Source organism: Eulemur rufifrons, chromosome 9 (genome assembly GCF_041146395.1).
Source record: "Eulemur rufifrons isolate Redbay chromosome 9, OSU_ERuf_1, whole genome shotgun sequence".
NCBI lineage: Eukaryota > Metazoa > Chordata > Mammalia > Primates > Lemuridae > Eulemur > Eulemur rufifrons.
Window position 1 is genome coordinate 46,882,621 of NC_090991.1, and position 21,331 is coordinate 46,903,951.

At 33.2% G+C, this 21,331-nt stretch overlaps 1 protein-coding gene across 1 annotated transcript in view; it reads right to left on the bottom strand.

Moving 5' to 3' along the window:
• ABCA5 (ATP binding cassette subfamily A member 5) overlaps nucleotides 1–21,331 on the bottom strand; it is a 79,421-nt gene that overhangs the window by 40,148 nt on the left and 17,942 nt on the right. Inside the window, exons 4-12 of the mRNA XM_069481658.1 lie at nucleotides 21,048–21,252; nucleotides 18,923–19,084; nucleotides 17,938–18,026; nucleotides 15,152–15,381; nucleotides 13,139–13,280; nucleotides 11,611–11,799; nucleotides 9,654–9,801; nucleotides 7,037–7,205; nucleotides 4,673–4,731 (exon numbers count right to left, since the gene is read on the bottom strand). Of these exons, the coding sequence (XP_069337759.1) occupies nucleotides 4,673–4,731; nucleotides 7,037–7,205; nucleotides 9,654–9,801; nucleotides 11,611–11,799; nucleotides 13,139–13,280; nucleotides 15,152–15,381; nucleotides 17,938–18,026; nucleotides 18,923–19,084; nucleotides 21,048–21,252 (1,393 nt within the window). The remainder of the gene's footprint in view (nucleotides 1–4,672; nucleotides 4,732–7,036; nucleotides 7,206–9,653; nucleotides 9,802–11,610; nucleotides 11,800–13,138; nucleotides 13,281–15,151; nucleotides 15,382–17,937; nucleotides 18,027–18,922; nucleotides 19,085–21,047; nucleotides 21,253–21,331) is intronic.

Sequence of the window (21,331 nt, forward strand, 5' to 3'; positions counted from 1 at the left end):
AGAACTCTCCAGCCAAACCAGAGACTCCTTAGGCATAGTAAAATAGTTGCCTTCAATTATTAAGCTTTAGGGTGGTTTATAATGCAGAAATAGGTAACCGATTCCATATCAAGAAGCTAGAAGAATCAGGACAAATTAAACCCAAAGAAAGTAGTAATACAGAAATAACAAAAATAGTAATACATAAATTAGTAAAATGCAAAGCAAATTCTAATAGACAAAATCAACATAGCAAAAGGTTGATTCCTAAGGAAAGAGTAATGAAATTAATAAACTCTGCAAGACCTATCAAAACAATTACAAATGACAACTAATTTTGGCAATTTAAATGAAATGGACAACTTCCTTGAAAATAAACAACTCACCAAAACAGACATTATGGTGGAAATTGACAAGCTGATTCTAACATTTACATGGGAATATAAAGAGCCCAAAATAAAAAATTTAAAGTTACCAAAACTAACTATAAAACTGCAGCAGTTAAAACAATGTAGGAACAAGGATAAATAGACCAGTGGAAAAGAATAGAAGCCAGAAACTAAAAGATAACATACATAACCACTTAATTTTATTCAACAGCATTATTGAGGTATGGTTAACAATAAACTGTATATATGTAAGTAATTTAGTAAGTTTTAACATGTATATTCAACTGTAAAATCATCACCATTATCAAGATAATGAACATAACCTTTAAAATAGAAAATTCCTGGTGCCCTTTTAAAATTTCTTCCTCCTGCCTCTTACCGCCCACCTCTGCCCATCTCCAGGCAACCACTGATCTGTTTTCTTTCACTATAGTTTTTCTATAATGTTATACAAAATTATATAGTATGTACTCTTTATGTCTGGCATCTTTTACTTAAAATAATTTGAGATTCACCCATGCTATAGCATGTATTAATAGTCCATTCCTTTTTATTGCTGAATAGCATTCCATTGTATGGCTGTACCACTTGGTTTATCCATTCATCTACTGATAGACATTTGGGCTGTTTCCAGTTTCAGTTATTACAAATAAATTTGCAATGAACATTTATGTGTAAGTATTTGTACGGACTTATGCTTTCATTTCTCTTGGCTAAATACCTAGAAGTGAAATGGCTAGATCGCATAGCAGGTGTATGTTTAACTTTTTGACAAACTGCCAAGCTATTTTCCAAAGTAGTTGTACCATTTTACATTCTCTCCAGCAGTTTGAGAGTTCTCATTCTTCCACATGCTCACCAATCTATGGTATGATCAGTCTTCTTAATTTCAATCATTTTAATAAGTAGTGATATCTGACTGTGGTCTTAATTTGCATGGCCCTATTGAGTAATGATGTTGGACATCTTTTCATGTGCTTATTCACTACACTTTTTCCTTCTTTGGCAAAAAGTATGTTCAAATATTCTGTCCATTTACTAATTAATTGGGTTGTTTTCTTATTATTTAGTTTTGAGACATCTTTATATGTTCTGGACACAAGTCCTATATTAGATACCTGATTTACAAATATTTCCTCCAGGTATGTAGGTTTGTTTGTTTTTTCTTTTATTTAACAGTGTCTTACAACAGCAGATTTTTTAATTTTGATGGTCTAATTTATCAGTTATTTTATGATTTGTGCTTTCGATGGCATATCTAAAAAACTTTTGTCTAACTCAAGGTCTTACAAGATTTCTCCTATTTTTTATTCTTGAAGTTTTATTGTGTTTGGTTTTACAATTAGGTGTATGACATATTTTCTGTTAATTTTTGTATATGGTACCTAGGATAGACCAAAGTTCACTTTTTTCTGGTTTTTGTTTTGTTTACATATGGATATGTAACTGTTTCAACAACATTCATTAAAAAGTCTATACTTCAGGCCCGGCGCGGTGGCTCACGCCTGTAATCCTAGCACTCTGGGAGGCCGAGGTGGGCGGATCGTTTGAGCTCAGGAGTTCGAGACCAGCCTGAGCAAGAGCGAGATCCCATCTCTACTAAAAATAGAAAGAAATTATATGGACAGCTAAAAATATATATAGAAAAAATTAGCCGGGCATGGTGGCGCATGCCTGTAGTCCCAGCTACTCGGGAGGCTGAGACAGGAGGATCGCTTGAGCCCGGGAGTTTGAGGTTGCTGTGAGCTAGGCTGACGCCACAGCACTCACTCTAGCCTGGGCAACAGAGTGAGACTCTGTCTCAAAAAAAAAAAAAAAAAAAAAAAAAGTCTATACTTCAGTAAATTTTTCCATCTGTGTTGAAAATCAGTTAACCATATATGTCTATTTCTATACTCTCTCCTCTATTTCACTGATCTATTTTTCTGTTGTTTTTATGCCAAAACTACGCTGTCTGGATTACTATAGCATTCATAAGAAGTCTTAAAACAAGGTAATGCTACTCCTACAACTTTGTTGTTCTTTTTCAAAGTTGTTTGGACTATTCTAGGTCGCTTGCATTTTATATAAATATTAGAATTGATTTGTCAAAATCTACAACAAAAAAAGCCTAATAGAATTTTGGTTGAGTTTGAATCTACTGAAATTTGGGAAGAACTCACATCTAAACATTTGAGTTTTCTGGCCCATGAACATGGTATTTCTCTCCACTTATTTAAAGTCTTCTTTAATTTCTCTTAGCAATGTTTTGTACTTTTCAGGAAATAAGTCTTTTACAACTTTTGTCTGATTTACCTGTAAGTATATGATGGAGATAAGACCGCCAGGGCTTAGGGACCCCATTTCTGAGGCCATGGGAGGAGAGGAGGTGAAGGAATGCTGCCTGAGCAGGAGCCGGAGATAAGGGAAGAAGTTAACTGCCTAGTTGGGGGACATTCCAGCGATCTGGGAGTACAGCAAAGCAGACTCCCACCTTAAAGCCTAAGGGGCCTCATGCCTAAAAAGCCGCGGAGTGGCCAGACATGAAAGCCACCCATGGCTGTAGAAGAAGACTGCAAAATGTCAGGCCAGGAGAAGGGACGCCAGACTCCAATTCTTAAAAACACCAGGTTGAATTCCTTCCATCCCCTTTCTCAGTAGAAGGCCTCAGAAATGGGGTCCCTAAACTCTGGTGGTCTTATCCCCATCAAGTATATAATGTTTTTTGATGCCATAATAAATGATATCTTTAATTTTAATTTCTGATTACTTGTTGGTAATGTATAGAAACACAATTGATTTTTCTATATTTATTGTGTATCCTGTCACCTTGTTAAACTCACTGTTTAGTTCTACTTTCTCGTAGATTTAATCAGATTTTTTAAATAGATAATCATGTCAACTGCAAATAAACAGTTTCATTGCTTCTTTTCCAGTCTGGATGCCATTTATTCCTTTCTCTTGCCTCTTTGCATTGGCAATAACCTCTAGCTGAATTAACTTACATTGGAGGCTATATATAATCTAAAAGGTTGAATAAAGACTCAAAAAGCACTGTAACCATAGAAGAATGGATTCATAAACTGGACTTCATTCAAATTAAGAACCTGCGTTCATCAAAAGACACTATTAGCAGAATTAAAAGGCAAGCTCAGAGACTGAGGTAACATTTAAATACCTATATCTAACAAAGGTGTTGAACCCAAAATGTAGGAAAAAAATAGGTATTTCACAAAAGAAAACATCCAAATGTCAATAATCATATGAAAAAGTGATCAACATTAGTTATTGGCCAAATGTAAATTAAAACCATATTATTAATACTATACCACTATACCCTACTTACTTACCTAATTTGCTCCTCAACAGACATTTGGCAAGGCCTGGATACATTTTTGGTTGTCACAACTGGGGGAGAGTGGTTACTGTGGGCACCTAATGGGTTGAAGCCAGAAATGCTTCTTGTGATGGTTCATTTTATAGGTCAAACTGGCCAGGCTATGGTGCCTAGTCATTTGGTCAAATACCAGTGTAGGCGTTGCTGTAGATGTCAATAACTTTTATAATCAGCTGACTTGAAGCAGAGTACCCTTGATAATAATGGTAAACCTCATCCAATCAGTTGAAGGCCTTAAGAGAAAAACTTAGATTTCTTAGAGGAAGAGTTCTGACTCAAGAATGTAACATAGATTCCTGCATGAGTTTTCAGCCTATTGACCTGTCTATGAACTTTGGACTCAAGATTGCAACTTCAACTTTGACTGAGTTTCCAAATTGTCCTATCCATTTTTGGACTTACCAGGCTCCACAGTCTCATGAAGCAGTTCCTTAAAATAAACTTCTCCCACCCCTCCAACCCTACTCTCACACTTGTTCTGTGTGTGTGTGTGTGTGTGTATTCTATTAACTCTGGAGAACACTGACACAACACACTGCTAAATGTTCTACAATTCTCAGGACGGTTCTACACAACAAAGAATTATCAAGACCAAAATGTCAGTAGTGCTGAGGTTAAGAAACCCTATGTTAGGCCAAGAGAAGTTTAAAAAAGCAACCTAACACATACACACACGCATAATAATAAAATGAAAAAGGACATAGACTTGTTTGAATAATTGTTTGTCATCTTAGTAAATATCATTTTTTGCTCTCACAACTTTAATGTTAGTTTTATTACAAATATTAATCATTTAAATAAATGAAAGGATCTCTAAAAGCAAGACAGAAAATTATGGCAGAGAAGTTTAAATTTTCCACAAACTATGCAAATTGTTTTTCCATTTGTACTTTCATACTATGGACTAAATACTAGGAAAGCTACTTACTTCTCAAAGCCTCCACATTTTCACCTTTCTTTCTGTATGTCTTCTGAATACCACTGATTCTGAAAAACAGTTTTCTATTTTAAGAATTTAAAGCAATTTAGAAGCATGTGTGTTTACATGTATAATATTTTTGATCAAAGCTGTCATATTTAATAGGAATAATAATAAAGTACCTTCCTGCTAAAACAAAAAAATCAAAGAAAGTTGACAATAACTACACAGTTGACCCTTGAACTCAGGGGTTAGGGATATCAACCCCTCACACAGTCAAAAATCCATATATAACTTTTGACTCCCCAAAAACTAAACTACTAATAGCCTACTGTTGATTGGAAGCTTTACCAATAATATAAGTAGTCAATTAACACATATTTTGTATGTTATATATTAATATTCTTACAATAAAGTAAGCTAGAAAAAGAAAACCATAAGAAAAATATATTTACAGTACTGTATTATATTTATTGATATTATAAGTTTACATCATCTGTTTACAAGATAAATTGTATGACATGGTGGGAAACCACAGCTGCAGACCTTAATCTATGCTACGTATCAAATAATTCAACTTTTTCTTTTAATGCCATGACTTTGCTCTTTGGGAGCACTTCCAGCATCACTAGTCGCACTTCCTATGGATCCTGTGGTGTTACTCAAGGTTTACAGTACTACACTAAACATGATAAAAAATAAGCAAGAACCACAAGAGAGTTTACTTTTTATTGTGATATGTAATTTACTGGAGACATGAACTGCTCTCAAGGAGACAAACAGTGACACATGGTGTTTAAGCAGATACTTGCAACAGTTGCGCTTACTGCAATAGGAGGTGGCTACGAAATTATTATAGTAGTACAGTATATACTACAGTTAATTTTATGCAGCTATGGTTTAATACTGCATCTTCAGGTTTGTTTACATTTCTCTTGACTGCGAATGGCACTGTGTATGGTAAGTGATGGTACGTGTTTGTGTAAGTTTTGATAAAGTTTAACTTTCTATAACAGATATGTGTATATTTTACAGTAATACATGATAAAATAGACTCACATCTACATATATTTTATGCATGCATGACATACCTAACCTTTTACTTCTTTTGATATTTCTAAGCTACATATTTCATCTGCAAATTTTTTCAAACTGTTGCAAACCTCCAAAAAATTTTCCCATATATTCATTGAAAAAAATCCGTGAATAAGTGGGCCTGTGCAGTTCAGACTCATGTTGTTCATGGGTCTACTATAAACTTATTTCAAAGAAGCTACAAGAGGAAAGTATAGTATTCCTCTCCATTTTGAGTGCCATTCATTCATTTTTCATGCCAAGCCAACATCTAAAAATAAGTGAAGTTGGCCAGATGTGGTGGCACATGTGTACAGTCTAACTACTCAGGAGGTGCGAGGATTGCTTGAGCCCAGGAGTTCAAGATTACAGAGAACTACAATCATGCCACTCCACACCAGAACCTAGGCAACAGAGCAAGATCCTGCCTATATATGTTTTTTTTATATATATATATATATATAAAATATACATATAAAGAAGCATTTGATTCAAGCAATTTATAGATTTCTTTTCATCTGATTAATCAAATACTTGTTACATCAGTGATTGGGGATATAAACCAGGTGCCATTTCAAGTCAGCACACATTTCAAATCATCTATAAATGTGAAATGATTCTCTCAATTCCACCTTAAATTTTTTTTACTTTTTTAAAGAAATTAATGATTTTGTTAGTTTAAATTTTACCCTTGAGAAAGAAGACCAATGGGCCACTGATTACATCTTAAGTATTTTGACTCTTTGCTTTTATATGTTTTTCTTAAATTTAAAAAACATACTTCATTTTTTAAATTTTTATTTTTCTTCCTCATTTATTTTTTAAAATTTGGTATTAACACATCTAGCAAGGAATAGTAATTAATTTCTGTGATTCTTAAAAATTAAAGAGATGTTCTTATTATGTCACAAAACCCTAAAGTCCTATGAAATTAACAGAGGACAATTTAATATGTTATATGAGACAACATAACATGAATAAAATTACAGAATATTTGTTCTGTTTTGATCTACAAAATGGGAAAAGCTTTAAGATTAATTATATAAACACTGGGTATTATCACTTTTAAAAATTTCCACTGCAACATAAAATTTCAAACCTATCAACAACTTTATTCTAAATGGTTGCAAAGAAAATAAGAACATAAAAGTAACACTTATTAACACCATGTTTTAAAATCATGAAGTGCCTACGAAATCTAAGGCACCAGACTTACATACATCTTTAAAGTATAGAAGTTAAATGTGGTAGGTTCCATCAGCAGTTCTTATACCTAAATTGTCAAAGACTGAATCATACCTTATGGCTTCTTTTCCTACAAATTCTGAAGAAACAGGCTCAACAACTTCACTAAAACTAATATTCCCATTAACATTGCCCTCCGATAACTCCGTATAATTTCTTTTGCTCTTTGACCAATATGATGGCTTCAGAAAATATAAAGATGATCTCCGTAAGCCAAATTCCCCTGAAAAATAAACATTAAGAAACTGAGTTATTTTATTTAGTTTTTAAATCATAAAGGCAGTATTTGAAACACATGACAACCTACATCTAAAGTGTACGTAACATTCCACAATGTATACATATTTCCAAAGATCATGTTGTACACCAATTAATAATCTTTTGTCATTTAAAAATAATAAATAAAGTTTAGGTATAAAGTATTAAATCAACATTATGTGAAAAAAAATCAAAGTTTTATTGACAAATAATTCTAGTCGATAATTTCAGCACTGCTGAGAGTTCACGGGGATATAAAGGTGAGTAAAACACATTTTCTGTGCTAAAGAAACTTACATCTTTATGGGTACAAGTATATACCAAATGGCTAGAATATAATGCAGGCTGAATGAGCTGAGGCTTAAATGGGTGCCATCTTAGACGGTCTTTGAACACAGGTAGTATTTAGAAAAGTGGCTATAGTTCATTGAGAAGACCTTACAGAATCAGGAGAGCAACACAGCAACAGGACAGAAATATGAGACTTAGAAACGGTTGACAGTAATAACTGCCCACACAGCATGTTCCACTTTTCCCCTTTCCCCCAGAAAACCTATACCCCTCACTTTTTGAAATATCTACTCTTCTTTTAGGTTGGCCATATGTTTCAAAGGGATCTCATCTCAACCACAGAGCAGATTCCAATTGATTTAATGAGTACTCAGCATTCCTCTGGTGACTGTTACTGCTCCAGCAGCAAGTAGGTAATCAACCAGACAGAGGCAAAGGGCTTAGCTGGAGGAACATGTTCACCCGTCCTCTTCCACTGGACATGAACAAAGAAACATAACACCCAGCTATCGCTTGCAGCCCTGAGGAAAGCAAATCTGCCAGACTGAAACAAAGGTGGCAAAAACAGAGAGAAAGTGGGTCCCTGATGACATAGTTGAGCAAGTCAACCAACTTGGAATCCATCTTATCTCTGGACTTCCTTTTAAGTGAGACAGTTAATTTCTCCTGTGTGAGCCAATTAGAAAGGTTTTCTGTTAAGAGTAGCTGAAAATAATCTGATGTACTGCACATACATTTAGATAGGTAAATAAGACTGTATAGATGCATATCAAGTATAATAATGATGAGGAGGATAAAAGATTACATATATAAAAGTATTGTGGAAGACATTAATATATAAGGAGTTTCCATTTAATTCACCAGAATATGCCCAGCAAGGTTTCTGAGCAGGTAATAAATGTGATTTAAAAAGTGGTGAAGTGCTTAGAAAGACTTGAGGTTGGCAACCAGATGAGAGATACCACAATGGCCTAGACTAGTGTTACACAACACAATTTTCTGCGATGAAAATGTTCTGTATCTGTACTGTGCAATTTGATAACTAACAGCCACATGTGGCCACTGACTACTTGGAATGGGGCTTGTGCTACTGAGGAAATGAATTATCAATTTATTCAATTTTAGTTAATTTAATTAAAAAAGCTGCATATGGCCAGTAGTTACCATATAAGACAGTACAGGTACAGAATACAGATAAGAGTAATGAAGAACTCAAGGGGACAGAAAAGGTGCTGAATATTTAATGTTACTATTGAATCTAAAGGAATGGGCTATATTGGCTATAGATGCAAGACAGGAGATGAGGGGAATGATAGAAGTTACAACATTACTTTGTAGTTTTGAACCTTAGAGGATAAAATAAAATACTTTAGTTAAAAAAGACTGACATGAGAAGGAGCAAGTTAAGAAAGTCAGCTAGAGACTTAAGGCTTTCAAAACAAACTGCTCTCCACCCAAATGTTTATTGCAGCATGATTCACAATTGCAAAGACATGGAATCAACCTAAGTGTCCATCAATTGAGGAATGCATAAAGAAAATGTGGTGTGTGTGTGTGTGTGTGTGTGTGTACACACAGCCATAAAAAAGGAATGAAATGTCTTTTGCAGCAAGTTGGATGAACTGGAGACCATTACCCTAAGGAATATCAGGAATGGGAAAACAAATACTACATGTTCTCACTTATAAGTGGGAGCTAAACGAGGGATATATATGGTCATAAAGCAGTGTAATGGACATAGAAAACCAAGAAGGGTGGAGTGTGGGAGGGGGATGAGGGATAAAAATCTACCTATTGGGTATAATGTACAGTATTCTTGTGATGGGTGTACCAAAAGTCCTAACTTCAGCATTATACCATTCATCCATGTAACAAAAAAAAACTTATACCCTCTATATCTACTGAAATGAAAAAAAAATCTGCCCTCCTTTTACACCAGATCCTTATGTTCACTAGTGACTAAGGTGTAAGGTACAAAATATATTTATTTCAAATCAAAATAAAAGCTGTAACAAGGAATATGATTTAGGGTGCTCTGGCTAGAAAAAAAAATTAAGTTGACCCTAGGTGGTCAAAAAAACCTAAAAATCTTTAAAGTAAAATGCAATAAATACCCACATACCTGGAATGATTTGATCAAGATAGACAGCCAAGAGAACATAGAATATGCTATTAAGTACTAGCATGATGAGAGTAATAATTAGAGGATATGGGCCTTCAGTCAAATTTGAAAATAAAGCACCCTCATTAAAATCTTCTAAATGCATGACCTGAAAAATAGAAACATCAACTTTATTATGTAAAAATGATACAAACAAACAAAAGCTAACACTACTTAGAATTATTCATTATATCCAGAGTGATAAACAGTACCAAACCGGGTCTTTTAACAGATTTATACCAGTTTATCAAATCAGTAACATAAATTTACAAGGAAAACAATAAAGACTTTACCCAAATATAAGTTTATCACAATTCCTTTCAATCATGTTTTTAATGCTGTGCTTCAGTTAGGACACATCCACTCTAGGGGTACTTAATTCTAAAGCAATGATTATTAAATGAAATAAAAGCATGATGTTAATAGTAAGTAATGTAAACAAAAAGGTTATGGTCCATTTGGAAATTAAACAAATTAAGTATTAGAGTACAAAATTACAGTATCTTTCCAATATTGAAAAGGGAAAAGGTATTTTGGTTAATTAACACAATTGTTAAAGTATTCATAATAAATATATGGGATAGAGTAGAAGAGAAATGTATAAGAGGTTGAAGCCTCATTTAGGTCCCAGCCTTGCCATTAAGTGAATAAATTTTAATTACATTGCTCTGGATTTCAGTCCCCTGATCTGCAAAATGAAGTAGATGAATTAAATAACAATGAAAGGCCCTTCCACTAATAACAAAAACCTATGAATCTATAATTCTACCTTCCTAAGAGAAAGGTGGCCCAGTGGACTCTAAATGTGTAACAACAGTTCTACCCAACCAACATGAGTAATCTCTTATATTTAGTAATTATGTTTTTTCTTTGTACGTTAATCAAATTTATGTTCTATTATATAAAGCAGTTTCTCATAAGATTTTTTTCACTTAGAACCTGACTACTCCTGTAAGGGCTATTATAAAAATCAAATTTATAAATCCAAATATTATTTAGATAAATGAGAGTTCTATGAAGCCTAGGCCTATAAAATTTACCAGGTCTACTTATTTCACTACTACACTCCCTATATTTGTTCTGCTCCACATATAACTTTCTGCCAGGCATTCTTTTGAGATAAATTTAAAAATGGTAGCAATGTAACCAAGCCATAGAGCAATCAGTATTACCTGACATTTAAACCAATGACTATAACACTGCTGTCCCCAACCCCCAGGCTTGTACAGGTCCCTGGCTTGTTAGGAAGAGGGCTGCACAGCAGGAGGTGAGCAGCAGGCAAGCCAGCAAGAGAGGCTTCATCCGTATTTACAGCCACTCACCATTGCTCACATCAAAACCTGGGCTCTGCCTCTTATCAGATCAGCAGCAGCATTAGAGTCTCAAAGGAGCATGAATCCTACTGTAAACTGCACACGCAAGGGTTCTGGGTTGCTTGAGGGATCCAGGTTGCATGCTCCTTATGGGAATCTAATGCCTGATGATCTGAGGTGGAGGTGGAGCTGAGGCCGTGATGCTAGCACTGGGAAGCAACTACAAATGTAATAAACCTAATGTGCTTGAATCATCCCGAAACCATTCCCACCACCCCACCACCCCACCACCCCACCACTCGTCCGTGGAAAAACTATCTTCCATGAAACCCAGTCTCTGGTGCCAAAAAAGTTGGGGACCGCTGCTCTAACAAACTGAGCTTTTGCAGTGAAACAGATTACCAAAACATACTAAAATAAAAAGTAAAGAACTTATAAACAGAACATTTAATTGAAAATGTAAAATTGAAGAAAATATAAATGAAACGAGATATAAAATGTATTCCAGTACTCGAAAATCATTTTTTTCTCATGTTGATCTTTTAAAATAATATTTTGCAAATCAAGAACAAATTTAGTGAATGCAAGATTAATACGTTACCTACCTGTGCAATACCAATCAAAAATGTACATTGACAGAAAGGACTAAAAAGCCATACTAATGATTTGGGAAAACTTTCCATGAGGACTATTAAAAGGCCAATAAATCCAAAAGCCACAGTGACAAAAAATTCAACTATTCCCACATGCTTTGATTTTTTGAAAAGAGGCGTCAGCATTAAGGCAAAAAATACCTATAAAACATAAATGTTAAGGTTAATGTATTGTTCATATACACTGGTATGAAAACAAAATTAAATTTTGTTTATGAAAGAACAAGCTATTTTCATTGGAAAATATATTAATTAAAATACAACTATAATTTCTAAATACTATGGTAAGGTATTTTATTTTCATGTAGTGATATACATGTAAAAATTTAAACAATTATTAAATACTGCATTTTATATGTATATCAAAGGTAAGTGTGACCAACTCTACACTACAGAAGCCATATACAGCCATGTGTTTCTGCGGTTAGATGTGTAAAATACGTGAACAAAACAATAAATTCATAAACTTTTGAATACCAGACCCATCTTTTAAACTTTTTTTTTTTTTTTTTTTGGGACAGAGTCTCACTCTGTTGCCCAGGCTAGAGTGAGTGCCATGGCGTCAGCCTAGCTCACAGCAACCTCAAACTCCTGGGCTCAAGCGATCCTCCTGTCTCAGCCTCCCTAGTAGCTGGGACTACAGGCATGCACCACCATGCCCGGCTAATTTTCTATATATATATTTTAGCTGTCCATATAATTTCTTTCTATTTTTAGTAGAGATGGGGTCTCGCTCTTGCTCAGGCTGGTCTCGAACTCCTGAGCTCAAACGATCCACCCACCTCGGCCTCCCAGAGTGCTAGGATTACAGGCGTGAGCCACCGCGCCCGGCCCCATCTTTTAAACTTAATGTGTTGATAAGATAGAAAGCCAGTTTAAAAAAAAAAACAGGCAATTATACTTGGAACTATGAGAGTTATTTATAATTTACCATTATAAAGAACACGGGTGATAGTCAAAATATTTAAGAACTGATAGAGGATGGGCACATAAACCAAACAGAATGGAAGCTGGAATCTCTTAAAACAAAGACTGGTCACTGAAACCCAAGTATTCAGCCAATATGCCAAATGAATATCAAGACTGCTAAAGAGCTATATTTACAAAGACATATCTTTAAAAATCATCATCCTATTGCATAAATTAACCTGAAACTGTCAGGATTTCATGAAGACAAAGGAAAACCATCTAGTACTAGACAATCTTAATTACATATATGGTTATATAAAGATAACAGATAGATTCAGAGGAATGGTATGTGAAATACATCATGTGGAAAAAAATTAAATCTAAACCTGAGACTATTTTGTAACTTTCTTAAAACTGTGGAGGTATAATAATGCTATATCATTTATTACTAAGTCATTTATCAATAACCAAGTAACAATCTGTTACTATAAGTAAACCAAAGAAAAAGATTTTTCTGTATCATCAAATATTTTGAAAGTTCTTTATTTCCATGTCAAGTTAAAATACTTACAGATGACAATCCATACAGGAAAAAAAGTAGAAATATCACAATGCTGCTACTTTGAGGGAATAACAAAGAAACTGTTGCAATGACTGCCATAAGAAGGGACATAAGAAAAATCAAACTTGTATACAGAAGAACCCAGGAAAGCCTAAAATAAGAATACAAATACATTTATGGTTAAATGCATAGGCTTTAACAGTTAAAAAATCTTTTTAAACAAAATTTCATATTTATTTTAGCCATTTTATCTTTAAAATTCAGTGTACTCATTTCTGTGTATGCTCATATACTGAAAATTAATACTCTTTTAAGTAATTAAAATACAGCATTGGTTAAACTATAGGTAAAAGTGTAATCTGATGTAGAGATAAAATATTTTCCAAAGAATCAAAAGAGCTATGGAAATTAATAGCAATTCATGATTATTTATTTTTTTACAGACAGTGTCTAGTTCTGTTGCCCAGGCTGGAGTGCAGTGGCGTGATCACAGCTCACTGCAGCCTCAAACTTCTGGGCTCAATCCTCCTGCCTCAGCCTCCCAAGAATATAGGACTGTAGGTGCATACCACTATGCCCAGGTAATTTTTCTTTTTTTGCAAAGATGGGGTTTCCCTATGTTGCCCAGGCTGGTCTTGAACTCCTGGACTCAAGCAATCCTCCCACCTTGGCCTCCCAAAGCACTGAGATTACAGGAGTGAGCCACCATGCCCTGCCCTTCATGATTAATTTAAATCTAAAAGTCTCAAAATTCAACAGTGCACAATACCTCAGATTTTCTTAAAACACAAGAATTTAATGAATCAATATAATAATTTTCTTTATGGTATGTGTTGCAATTAAACCTCTGATAGCTTTTGTAACTGTAAACAATAAAAGCTATTTCACTAATCAATGACATAATTACTACATTTACACAATGTGAGATCAACGATGAATTCATTATTTTTACTCAAGATTTCTCTTCAAATCAGAGTTCAATGAAATTGCTACAGTATTAGTTTTATTATATATTTATTTTTTCAAGTTAGTAGCTCATGATTTAATGCATGATGTCATAAAATCACTGAGTTAAGGCTAAAAGGTAGCAAAATCACCAAAATTGAATCCATCCTTTTACAGAGGCAAAACTGAGGCACTGAGAGAATGATTTGACTAATTTCATTTAGCTACTGTTTCCCCACAAAATACTTTAATAACCCAGGGCATCTTAAAAACCAATCACTTCTAAAATAGCAGAAGAAAGAAAAGCAAGCACAGAAAATATGTTATACACAATAAACCCATAATGTAAAGTGTTATAATTGTTACAATGAGCTAACCGTAATAAAATTTTATGAAATAGACAATAGCAACTCACATGAACAGTATTAACCTTACCCTAAAATGAGCTTAAAACAAATTTTCTTATTACATAGTGGGAAGAGTAAGGAAAATACACTCAATTATTTATAAAAATGTATACTTCTATGAAATTATGATTGCATTAAAATGCTGACAGTTTTGTGTGAACACAATTTTAAAATTTGTTTCTCTATAAATTATTTGCATTTTATCTTAATTCACCCAAATAACTAAAACTTTCCATGAAAAAAAAGTCCACATACTGTACATACGGACTTGAATTATTTTAACTAAATTTTTAATATCATGTATATGCTATATTAGAAGAGGACTATAACAAACAATTTATAACTTTTCAGGATTTCATATTTTCTGTACTCTGAAATGCACAATGAAATACATGGAACATGTCTCATGGACTCAAACAAAATGTGAAATAAAATGTAAACATGTATTGTCAATATAAGATTTCCAATTCTTCTTCCCTTATGTTAAAGCAAGCCAACAAGTTGTGGAAGCTTCTTGACTAGTCTCAAATTCTAAGACAAAGGCAATCATCGTAAGAAAACAGAAGCAGTACCTCATTAATCTGGGTAAATATCAAAATTATTATTCTGAAAACTTGTATATTTAATGTACCTTTAACTTATACTAAGTAATAAATTTTTAATAACATACCAAAAGGCAGTGTCATGAAGTCCCATTATCTTTAAAAATTCTTTTAATTTTTTTTCTTTTTCTGCTACGATATGAATTGCCAAAAAGTACCCAAAAGGTGAAAATGCTATAACTAGGTATATTAAAATTACTCCTCGGGGAAAGGTATCTATTTCTACAACAGCAGTTTCTCCCATAATAACAGCTTTAGTTGACTCCAGCTCCTTCCAAAGAGAAACATTGGTCTTCAACTATAATTAGAAAATGTAAACACATTAAATTAATTTAGTTCTCATAGTAGCCCCTAATAAAATGTGACAATTATACTCACAAATATAGTGAATAACCTAGTAAACATAATCTTCAAAAAGCTACACACTTGAAATAAAGTGAGTGACCTTCTCATCAAGATAGAGTAGAATGCTGCATTTAATTCATTCCGAAAGCATACGATAAAGTTTAAAGTTGGTGTGTATACAAATTTGATTAAATAATTTGTCAAAGAAAATAAAAACACACAATTATCATCTTAAGCTGATAATTATATGCACCTTAAAAAGTATACATTTTCAAAATTGAGGAATTTAAGAATGATTATTAGTGCTATCATTCCTCTGTTTCAAAAATGTTCTTTTAAGCATCATGTCCTATTGCTTTGAAATCTGTACATGCAGCACATACAGACAAAATAATAAAACTATTTATGCCATATGACATTTCTAACATTGAACTGAATGTCTAAAATGAGATCTGTCCTGCCCATTCACCCAACTATGGTCTAGGTAGTGGATGGCTAAAATCTTTGGCCAAAACACAAATAAGTGCTATAAAATCATCAATGTGATACATCTCATATTTCACTATCTTTACCTTAAACTTCTGCACTATTAAATTTGTGTAATATTACATACCCTTATCACATTTACACATTACAAGAGATTGTACAACAATTCTACATGCATTATATGTTTTGCTTCTTACAACAATGCTGCCAAGAGAAGTATTATTATTATTGCAGTCATTTTACTATATAGCAGTCTAACAACTAAAAGAGATAGGATTCCTATTCAGGTCTTGATTCCAGTTCTATCACTACTCATACATAGTCTAAACATATATAGTTTAGTAGAAAACATTGTCGTTATACATTTTTGAAATTACAATATTTTGTAGCAAAGTAAATTGCAATCAGAAAAAGCAAATAGAAAAAAAGAAGGCACATACATATAGAACATGGAGGAATGAGATATGCTTAGTTTGAATAGTTTGAATTCTAACTAAGGAAACTTGATCTTACTGCTATCTAGCTCAGACACAAAATTAAGATTTTTTAAAATAAATTTCATGATATTAAATCAGAAAATAAGACTTCTTCGTTATCTTTTTTCTTAAAGGAGTTGTAATAAGTTATGTATTTAGGCTATTAAGTATGAAATGTCTGATTTCCTTAAGTATTAAGTTTGACAGTTGATACCTCTGACATTTCACTTTGACACTTGTTTTATTTTTATTGTGAAGGTACATCCATTCTTCAAATGCATGGTTTGGCTTGTGATTATCTTTCCAATTTTTTTACAGCAATTTTTGTGGAATCTGGATAAGTAAAAAATTCATGTTATTTTTTAATATTAGTCCCGTCATGGAACAAATGCAGCACCAACAGCTCGAAATGTCAACAAAGTGTTTGGGAAGGGTGTGACTAATGAACACACAGTACCGTAGTTGGAGAAGTTCCATTCTGGTGATTTTAATCTTAAAAATGAACCATATGGGTGACCTGAGACCAAGGTGGATAATGATGAGCTGAAAGCTACAGTGGAAGCAGATTCATCTCAGCCTATGTGTGAAGCAGCAGCAAGGTTTGACATTACTATTCCAACAATATTGAACCATTTTGAAACAAATGGGCAAGGTAAAGAAGTTAGATGGATGGGTACCACATGAATTAAACAAGAGTGTGAAGAGAAATTATCTCAAAGCTTGCCTTTTTTGCTGTCACAACATAAAGGCAAACCATTTCGACACTGTATTGTTACCTGTGATGAAAAATGGATTCTTTTTGACAATCACAAACATTCAGCACAACGGCTGGATAAAGATGAAGTGCTGAAACACAGTCCAAAACCGACTATTCATCATAAAAAGCTAATGGTGTTTCTTTGGTGGTCCAGGGCTGGTATTATCCACTATAGCTTCATGAAACTTTTTCAATCAATTACAGCAAATGTCTACTGCAACCAATTGGATGAAATAATGAGGTGCTTGTGATCGATTAGGCAGCTGAGATTGGTCAATAGAGACAGTACAATCCTCTTGAAAGACGAAACTCAACCACATGTCACACAAACAACACTGCTCAAACTAGAGCCTGGACTTCAAAACTCTCTGTGATCCACCATATTCACCAGACCTTGGACCAACTGACCACCACTACCTCCTGGCTTTGGACCACTTCTTGCATGGAAAAATATTCAATTCTCAACAAGCTGTGGAAAACACCTTTTGTAATTTCATCGCCACTCTCTCTCCAGGTTTCTTCGCTACTGGCATAAACAAGCTACCATTAAAATGGCAAAACTGTGTTGATAGTTTATGCACATACTTTGATTAATTGTACTGCTTCTTGTTTGAGATATAATAAACTAAACTTTTGGTTTGAAATCAGACATTTCATATTTAATGACATAAATATTTTGATGTATTTTGTACATTTGATAGCAGTCAAACCAAATCTTACTGTAAAGAATTAAGAAATAATTATTAAAATATTGTTTGGGTTTTTGTTTTTCTTCCTTTATCACACTTACCTGTATAATGGCAGCATCTATGGATGCTTGTAAAACTGTGAACCCTGAGGACCAGTACTGAGCAGCCTCACATGACTTTGAACAGCCAGCTATGGGGAGAAAAAAGTGAGACTTAAGATTTTTTAAAACATGCAAGTGCATTCTTCTAAAGATAACATATGAAGGGCTACCAAAGTCGTGGAATCAATCAGTCTCTACAGGACAAAAGAAAATAAGGTATTGCCCTTCAAAGGCAAATAATATCTATAAGATTCCTGATTGTTTATTTCAAATTCTGAAATGAAATGGTTACATGTGATAGAATCCTGAATGGTAAATGCATAAAAATGTAAGGAGAGAAATTAATTATAAACATAGAAAGTTCCATTTCTGTTTAAGGTAAGTCATTCTATAGTGACTTAGCTTCAAACCACTTCCATATGCAAGGAAAAGTCAAACTTAAGTCAACAGAAAAAAGAATTTTCAGTAAGGGCTATTTGGAATCAAGTCACAAATTCAGTATTTGACATAGTGACTTTAACAATGTTCAATAAATGTTTGTGGTTGATAATATCTCTTCACAGGTTTAAACAACTAAAGGCTGCTTTCTATGTTTTAAATGTAAAACTAATCAAGTTTATTGGTGGAAGACCTTCAGATTTTAAAGGTTTGTACCATACCATAAGTGAAAACAATTACATGGAAAAAATACATAGATTTACAAAATCATTTAATTCAAAATATAATTTTGCTTTATGCTATCATAAGTAATATATAAATGTATTAAAATTAAAATTGATATTATATAAATATATTTTATATTATGTATATATAGATATTTGTCTAAACATAAATATTTTTATGCTATACTAGACAGTTTTCCTATCTGAACAAGTAAGTAAATTTTAAAATGCCAATGCTGGACTGCCTCAAATTTCGCACATGAACTGCAAGCAGCAAAGATATGCATTTAATTGATCTTCAATGATTATTTAGGGCTGTTTACCTCTTGAATCCATATAAATAGAAGATACTGGAATCACATCAGGAAAAAAACGGAGTTCGTAGGACATGAAGTCTTTGAAAACCACACCTACAAAGTTGTTGGACTTAGAATGACTGGATGCTAGCATTTCTTTTTCATTTGTATATTCTTCAGTAATTATGACTGCAAAATATTTTAACAATATAGTTAATTCACAAATTAAAATAGCTTACTGTAACAAAGTAGGTCAAAGTTAGTTATTTTTGATGAATGGAATATTTTATAAGCACTCTTGTTTTATTCTCTAACTTCTTAAAAAATGAAGACAGCTCTTCCAAGAAAATAATATTAAATAACACATAATAAAAGAATAGTACAATTTTACAGACTACTCAGATGTCATCTGACTACAGAAATTATGTGTCAGTGTAATACTTAGTTATGGAAATGATAAAGTATAGTATGAAACAGTATGCAAAACTCATATTTCATCAAGAGACTGCTATTTCTCAGAACGTCAATGAATTGTACTAAACTTAAATACTGAATAGTTTTGATATCATCTTTGACACAACCCTTCCTTGAATAAAAATTGTCATTTAAATCCAGTATTGATTTCTTTTTTTAGAAGGTATATGCTGAAAATACTGTAATCACTCTTTCACATCAGATAAGACAAATTTTTAAATATTTTATAGCAGTTTTGTTTACAAGCAACTAATCTTCACTACAAAAGCTTCAGAACATTCGGTGAAATGGAAAGAACATAGGATTAGCACTTAACTCCATCATTCATTAGCTGTGTGAACAGGTAAGCAATTTAATTCTCCAAACTTTAGTGTCCTCATCCATGAATACCTAACTGATCACACTGTGTTGTTGTGAAGGTGAAGTAACAAACATGAAAATTCTTTGTAAATTATGAAGTATTGCTTGTTAACATGATTTTCCAGACCTTTAAGGTGGACATGGAACTCTAGGATTGACCTGATAAAGGGGGCGTTAATTTGACATCCTACCAGTCATGTTATCATGTATGTCTCTATACTGTACAACCCATTTTCAGATAGTTCTATTGTTAAAAATATAGAACTCAAAAAAAAACTATATATTAATGTATTCCTACTATTTTGGTATCTAAGTTAATACACATTGACTTGCATTTCTTTATACTCTTTCCTCCTACTCAGAATTACCAATGAATTTCATTCTTAACATTTCTGATCAGTTTTTTGAGCAAGCACATTAAACTCTTACAGCAACCCATGCTACTTGTGTTTAACATGATGGACCAACAAACATATAATATACCCATATGTGTCTGATAAACATATTAAATAGAAATAAGCTGAGAAAGAAACCGATGGGGGAAAACGTTATTTGGCTTCTAACTGCATAACTAACATCTTCCATTCAGTGATGTACTATCCAATAATGTGATGATATATAATAGAAGTCAATCACAACTACCCTATATGACATAAACCAACATGCTAATGTGCTATTTTCTACAATTCAGCATTTCATTATTTAATCATTGATAGTATAAACATTTCAAGTGCTTTCTCCAGTTCTTGCTTTAGGTTCTCTCACAGCCACTTTAGGCTCAGCTCATTGGCACCTCACTCTTAAACTGTTTTCTAGTCCATTTCTTTCTGAGAAGTACACACTGAGAAAAACAAACTTAGGGACTTTCCCATAGTCAAAGTCTCCAAACTTAGGTACTACTTCAGTTTATACCATATACCTCCATAAACAAGTAGGGCAAGCTAAAAAGATTACTGCTTTATAATCTTGATCATACATTTCTAGCTTCTCAATTATTAAATGACAGTCAGAATCAAAATGAAATATTCCATCAAATCTTTCATCCTGTACAAGTACACTTACACTATTCTATAAATGATCTAATAATTGAATGTAAAATATGAAAATACATACAATATGCTTCCTATCACCAAGAATATAATGTTTCACAAGAAACATAAGGCAGAATTAAATGATTTTAATTACACTATAATTAAAACTGTACTTCGGTGGAGGAGCACATCTGTAAGTGTTAAGACTATTTACTCAGTAAAACAAGCTGATCAATATTGAACAGGCTTTGTGTTATAGACGGAATAGGTATATAAGCTCACAATACCATCAGCAAGGTGCTCAGTAGACACTTTCTGCATGATGCTGCTTGTTATATTAGTCACTGGAGTATATCCAAGAATTAGGTTAGAGAGGATAAATTTGTCCATAGGATTAAGTTCTATATCAGGCACTTCTTCATATTTCTTATTTGGATGCATCATGCTAATTAGTATTAACCAAAATAAAAAAAATAGTGGAAAAAGAATTTCCTATAACAAAAGAAACAAAGTGAGTACAAAGCATAACAATTGCAGCAAAAATCATCAAGATTTCTATGAAAATAATATA